This window comes from Aristolochia californica, unplaced genomic scaffold (genome assembly GCF_029961685.1).
Source record: "Aristolochia californica isolate CCGP_79_NKW_82.1479 unplaced genomic scaffold, dmAriCali1.0.hap1 SCAF_7, whole genome shotgun sequence".
Classification (NCBI taxonomy): domain Eukaryota; kingdom Viridiplantae; phylum Streptophyta; class Magnoliopsida; order Piperales; family Aristolochiaceae; genus Aristolochia; species Aristolochia californica.
Window position 1 is genome coordinate 809834 of NW_027182268.1, and position 7339 is coordinate 817172.

Genomic DNA, 7339 nt, shown 5'->3' on the forward strand with positions numbered 1-7339 from the left:
TCCGTAACATGACTTGGTATTCCATACAGAAATTACAAAGGCTATGTGTGTATACATACATAGATTTAAACATACAATTACAATATCCTTTGGCTCCCAAGGCATTTCCGAATGGAAATTAAAGAAAAGAGTGAAAATGTAAGCAAATTAACCGACCATTCATCACATTAAATTCTTGAGAAATAAAAATGGGATAGACAACCACACTAGGAAATAACTCCTAGACAAATCCTTTTTGTTTTTTCTTTCTTTTGCAGGTGCTAATCCTCTGACCTATGTGTGCAGTTTGTGCCTCTCTCAGCTCACATCTATCACTGATCTTCTCCGACTTCTCCGCCGTCTCCGACGTTCAGGCCTTCCCAACCCGATCATCCTTCCTCTGCTACTGGCAGACCTGTCCTCCAAATCAGACGCATCAGAAACGGTAGTCCCACTGGAAGAAGCAATGGGTATAGGTGCTCTACTTCCATCCCCTTCCAATGCACGATAACCACGCTCAAGCCTCCTCAGACGTGAACTTAGGCTTGCACTCCCTGATGGACCAAATGCTTGCAGAAGTAGAAGGACATTAAGCCAATTACTATCATCTATGCTCACATCGAAATCTCCATGATCATCATCATCATCATCCATATCAAACCCATGGTGAGGCGCACCTTCAATAACATAGTCCCCTAAAACCATTGCTCCTGGCATAGATGACCTGATTGTGCTGATCACATCTTCCCGTTCCCTCTCCCGCTCTAGACCTCTCCATTTCTGCTGAAGAATAGGATCCACCTTGCGGGGCTGAGCGGATGGATGTACAGCTCTGACGTGCTTGCGCAATTCCTTGTAAGTTCCAACAAATGAGCAGTCATCCTGCATGCAGCTTCTCTTCTTGGCGTTGAGATACTCACGAGCCACTTCAACAACTGTCCAACCTTTAACTTGCCCTCTGCACAAGGGGCAAGCAAGCTCTGTTACTTTGTACTTCCCGCTTGGCCAAGCCACACCTACAGCAAAATCAGGGCTGTCTGCTGATTCATGAAAAAGGCCATCTTGAACTTGGCCTTGTTCATGAGATGGTGACATTACCTTCGTATAGGCCTTCTTGAACTGATCAAGACAGTTGGAATAGCGATAACTGGTCCCACACATGTAAGGTCGGCATCCCTTGTCATGCGAAGAGCAGAGGAGGAGGACACAATTATGAGGGTACTCCATGCAAACAGAACATACTGCATCCTCCCAGTCCTTTTTATCTATCAGTTTGGACTTCATGTGGTCTACCTCCATGTCTAAACACTTAGGGCTGCAGGATGGCAGGGAGTAAGGTGTCGGCCTGAACTGGCGAGAAAAAATTCGGCGACGGCTCCTGGTACCTCTTGCCATTTTCAAGCTAAAACTTCACATAGGCAGAATAATTAATTAATAGAAATTTAAAATAAGTGCACTGAAAAACACAGTACGACTGTTTAACGAGACAGTAATTAAAGGTAGGTAATCTCTGCAAATTGGTGTAGTTTTTCTCATAAAAATTATTTCTTAGTAATATACAAACATAAAACATGCAACAACAGAACAAAAGAAAAGAGACAAATTAAAGTAAAATAAAAATAAAAGAATGATACTTTCATTATAAACTGAAGGCTTAAAGAAATAGAAGTCGATGAGGAGTTAAAATCTCATATAGTGGAAGAGGCAGGCTAAAACTCAGTCTTCTCAACAATCTCCACAGAACATGCCATCAACCTATTTCAAGTCACCACAGGCTTATAACTTCCTGCCTGTTAGAGCGCTTATATGTGCAAGTGGAAAGTACAACTACATGTCAAACAAATCAGTACTTTTTTTTTATATAAAGTAAACAAATCAGTATTGCAATGCATAAAAAAGCAAAGATGTTTCATTAAGGAAATGTTTAGAAATGTTCACAGGGTTAATTAAAAAATAATGTATAAGAAAAAAGAGAAAGTTTGCCGGGTATATCTTAGGGCATCTACTGTTTCCCTAACAAGAATGATCATTGAGTTAACTCAAAATATAATTAAAAGAGGAAGTTTGCCAGGTATTGTTTCATTACTTGGGCATCTATTGTTTCCAACACGAGATTTTTTAACTCAATGAAAAAGAGCTTATATTAATGACAAAGAGCAGGAGGAGATCCCTAATGGAATCAGAAGTATTAGAGCAATAAAAAGCCTTAATGATCATAATAGCAGTCCCTGCAAAAAGGTGTTGCCAAGAAGCATTTCTCCTAACCAAAATCGTGAGCTAGGCTACATTGCACCAAATGATGATCACAGAGTCAGAGGTGTCCTCAGTCTCATAAAAAATGAGACAATCAATTCCACTGTCAAGATTGTACTCTGTATTCCATCAAAACAATCAGACAATCCCACTAATGGAGTAGAAGTAGATCTTAATGGAGTCAGAAGTACATATGACACCAAAACAGAACTGCCAAAAGGAAATGAAGTACATAGAGCAATAAAAAGCCTAAATGATCATAATGACAATCCCTGTAAAAAGGTGCCACCTAGAAACATTTCTCCTATCCAAAGTCATGAGCTAGATTGCATTGGACCAAATGATGCTCATAGAGTCGAGGTGTTCTCGGTCTCATAAGAAATCCAACAATCTATTCCACTGTCAAGATTGTGCTCTCTATTCCATCAAAACAATCAGACAATCCCATCACTGCCACTACACCCAAAGAGAAAGAAAGACAAATGCAAACTTTAAGCAACCAGGTTACAAACTCAACAATACTTTCCATGTTCAAACTCGAAATATCCATCAAAGGACCTCAAGATTTCAAAAGGTGTACAATCCTGCATATGACTGGAAGTTCCCAAAGACAAAGTATGGACTTCACAATGTCAAAAACCAAGTTCCACCATCAAGTCACTCTCACTGAGAACGTTGCATCCAAACATGTAGAGAGACTTAAATACCAATACAGATGCTGCTCCATGTATCATCTTGTAGAAGACTGTCCAACTCCAAAAACATGACAAGAGCAAGTTAAAACCGTACCAAACACAAAGACAAACACAAAGACATACACAAAGACATACACTGCCATACCAAATGCACTTTGTCAAGGTACCTGAAAAAGGCGAAGCTATGCATGTCTCTTCTTCCAAGTACTGTATTTTGTTCAGTTAGAAACATAAGGACACTGAAAATGAGAACACACATTTCTTGGAAAATCAGTTCAAATTACTTAATCCTCTGATGAAGAACAGGCATAAGAATTGTCTCAGTTTCTGATCAACCATTTCATATGCACAAATTATATATCTATTCTCTACAGCCGCCAATGCCACTGAACCAAACTGCTTAAACACCACAAGTTGACTAATGAACAAAAAACAAACAGAAAAAACATTGATAAATAATTCTAGTGAATAAAATAAGACGTTACTTAAATTATGCATTGGCATGTACCTGATACCAAATAAGCACTTCTTTGGAAGATTTTTGCAGTGTTGGCTAGAAACACTGCAAGAATAGAAAACAGAAAACAGTAAGTGAGATTAACAATAATATAATGAAAAACTTGGGAAGAATTATAAAACTTTAAATTCCAAGTTCTGGCAAATGTTCATAATTTTATACAGCTACCTTCTATGCTCAAAAGAGAAAGATAAGCTCAAACTTTTTTTTATAAAAAATTAAAAAATAAAAAAATAAAATAACTTTATACTCAAGACAATTGCCTATTGCCTGGAAAAGGAAATTAGGTGAGCAGATGGCCCTAGAACTGAAGATCGTAAACAATGGAGCCATATTCCATTGCAACATATGATAAAGAGAATACTCTCTGCTAACATAGTCTGCATATCGCCTGAAACAAATCTGAACCCTTTTTTTGGAAAATGAACAAATCTGAACCTCTCAACAATTACATTACCATGTCTCCCAATCAGACATCCATAATGGTTAACAACATTATTAGAAAAGTCAACAACACTAATGAGTCAAGATAGTACTTATACTGCCAGCCAAAATACCAAATTACCAAGTGTGGGAAGCACTTTGTTCACTGAAAGGTGTCAATCTTTACATGCTGAACTCAATACAGCCATGAGATATGCCAACTTGAGAGGGCTGATCATACCAGAAACTTCTAGTGAAATAATCAGGCCACATTGCATGTCAAACTATGTAAAGGCCATAGGGCCATCTTACAAACAACTCTAGTTAATTGGCCTCATAAAGGAAGATGCTAAGTTAAATTTCAAAACAATCTGATGGCTGGGACTGCAAGATTGCATTATAACTTGACAATGGCCAATACAAAATACAACTTTCTGACCAGCCCCCATGACTGCTAATGTGAAAATTGGATATTCTAACGGCCAGTGACTTGATCAATTTGCAATGTGCCTTCAGAAGTAACAGGTCTGTTAATTTGAGACCAAATTGAACAAAAAAGAAAAAAAAAAAAAAGAAAGAAGGAAAGATCAAGACAAACATCAAAACCTTTGACTTTCAGAAAATGGAAGAGTCCATAATAGCCAACTGGTGTCCATAAAATATGGATACAAATCCAATTCAAACTCACAGAAGTTCTTTTTAGGAAAAACAGAATGATTTATAAGCATCACACAATGAACTGAGACTTTACTAGGGTGTCTTCAGATAGCTTCATACAGGCATGTTCGTTCAAATGATCTAGCATTGCAATCATTAACAACAAAATCATGTTGGATACTCTATGTTCTGAGATCCGCAATCACTCTCAATGGTCGACACACTGCTGATCTCTTCAAAAAAAAAATTCAAAAGCGCATTTCAAACCTAAAGTACTACCACAGGTTGCAAGCATCGTAGAGAAAAAAAAGAGACAAAATGTTCGCTTTATGCATTTCAAATGGACCTGCTACCAAATTTCCATCTTGCACCAACTGGAAGAAAAATAACACAACTCGTCATTGTTTCATAGAAACCGGTAAATTGGAAATACAAAATTCCGCCCACCGAGTAACTCATCACCAAAAATAAACAAATACCACGACAGTTCTCCAACAAAATACATCTAACCTCACCTACCTTCCCACCAAGCGCCACAATCCAACGACAAACTAATCACGACCGAGACGCAGGATCATTTCCAGGATAAAAAGCTCCGATTTTTACCACCTCGAAGACTCGAGAGAAAACAATCCCCTCACCTTAGATATAAACTTCGAGGAAGGTATCAAGAAAGTCACTGAACATGATGATGACAGAATACATCAAGGACAGTAGGGACACCAAATTTTAATACCCGCACATAAAATAAAACCCAACCCACATGGGCAGCTTTGAAAATTATATAGTTCTTTTCAGATAAATCACATGAAACCAATTTAAAAAAAAAAAAAAAAATTCAGAAAATGTTTGAATCCAGTAATGGAAAAAACGGAAAAAAAAAAGGGGAAATACATGAACGAAGGCGTACGTACCTGGCCAAACATTAGATATGTGCGGAGGAGAGAAACTAGAAACAAAAAATTGAGAGAGAGGAAGGTAGGGGTTAGGGTTGGGGCTATTAGATCGGAGCGGAGAAGCCGAGCATAGATCAATTTCTATTCTCTTCCGCTCTCTCTCTCTCTCTCTCTCTATATAGACTCTCCTCGATTTCGGAAAAATCGCAGAAGCAAAAGTGCAGCGCCTCTGGTTTTATACATTTATCGGATTAGTCGAGTAAATGTAACGCCATTGTGACGCCACTCGCTCCGTACCGCCAAACACAACCGCATTTTTTAGACCACAAAATGGACCAGAGCCGCCTGCGTCTCCCAGTGGCAAGTCGAGTAAATTTATAGAAACCCCCTCAGCTATGGTCGATTTTTCCAGTCCGGATGGCGAACTCAATAGAAAAAAGAAAGCTTTAAAACTGCGGAACACGGATATTGGGTTGAGAGATATGTTGGAATGGGATACGGTATATTCGTTGCTTGCATATAGTCACGACTACCGAGTATTCCCCACTCCTTTTTCATTTTTTATTTTCTCCCCAAACTTCAAATAATAATTACTGTATTATTTATATAAGAGAAAATTATGAATTTAAAGTTCAATTCTATATTTATTTTAAATTTATATTCTTTTATTAATTTCTTTTTTTATGCTACAATTATATTTAAGTATTTTTATTAACTCCTGAAATTGAATAGGTGTAAAAAATTTAAAGACTACAAATAATAATAATAATAGTGTAGAGTTTCAGGAAAAGAGAAAAATTTTACTGACTTTATGTAATTTGAGTACATGAGTCTTTATTTATAATAGAGGAAACAAGTAGAATCTAATACAATTAAAAAAAAGTGTTATCGTATCGTAACATCTCACAGAGAAGTTGTGACCTATGATGGGTAACTCTTTTTTGTTTTTTTTTCTCTTTCTTTTGTATCCCATTTTGGAGTTATGAATAATGATACATAACAATATGTATTATAGTTTGTTTTTGTCATATTTAATCCAATACTAGATGCTACAGTTTTATACTTGACATAGATTAATCGTTGCTTGTAAGATTTTGAGGGCCTCAATATAGTACCCAATACTAAGATGCTTAACTTAGGAATATTTGCATTGTCGAGTTATATCATCATTGCATTTTGATTTATGTTAGCTACAATGTGACACTTGAAATCGTTGGCCCAAGTGTGTTTTTTGAGACGGGTGAATTAAGAGGTAAAAATAATTTTTTAGTGATTAATGATAAATAATATAAATTATAAAATAACAAATCACACACAACAAAAGAACACAATTTTTTTGTACTCAATGTTCCCCTATGAGTAATCACTGCCCAAAAACATTTGTTCAAAAAAATTCCACTAAATGCTCTATTAGTTGGAAATACGATTACAAAAAAATTCATGTTAGCAATTAGACGCCCTAATTCCAAACTAATGAGAATAATAATAATAATCATAGAATAAAAAAAATAAATAAGAAAATACAACAAGATTTATACAGGTTTGACTGTTAAGCTATTTATAAGTTTTCTAACCAAACTAATCATTATTTAATCATTTACAAAAGGTTGACATACATATTGATAAATCACGAGAAAGCTATGATCAACTGATCGTATGTAACGACTATATTTTTATGACTCCTTAGACTTCTTAATTGATCAAGGCATCGATCAACAATTTTTTATACCTTTTAAAAAATCAAGGTTCAATCCTACCCGGTCGATCGATCGGGCTTTTTAGCCTTGACTATGTAGAATCAATATGATCAATCAAGTAAAGGGGTACGATCGATCATGCTCTATATCCTTTTATGACATACTTCTATTTAATCGATCAAGCTGGTTGGTACGATTGATGAAGTTTTATAGTGTATTATG

The 7339-nt window shown here is 36.4% G+C and overlaps 1 protein-coding gene across 3 annotated transcripts; it reads right to left on the minus strand.

Moving 5' to 3' along the window:
• LOC137937127 (uncharacterized) lies at positions 1 to 5606 on the minus strand. Of its 3 annotated transcripts, XM_068782193.1 has the most exons (5): positions 5439 to 5606; positions 5044 to 5203; positions 3436 to 3489; positions 3095 to 3166; positions 1 to 1387 (listed from the first exon to the last, which is right to left on the minus strand). In XM_068782193.1, exons 4-5 carry the CDS (start codon positions 3157 to 3159, stop codon positions 298 to 300), a joined length of 1155 nt encoding a protein of 384 aa, XP_068638294.1. In that variant the 5' UTR covers positions 3160 to 3166; positions 3436 to 3489; positions 5044 to 5203; positions 5439 to 5606; the 3' UTR covers positions 1 to 297. The 3 variants fall into 3 exon arrangements, with proteins under 3 accessions (XP_068638294.1, XP_068638293.1, XP_068638295.1); XM_068782192.1 differs by lacking the exon at positions 5044 to 5203; XM_068782194.1 differs by lacking the exons at positions 3095 to 3166; positions 5044 to 5203.
• Positions 5607 to 7339: the final 1733 nt, after the last annotated feature.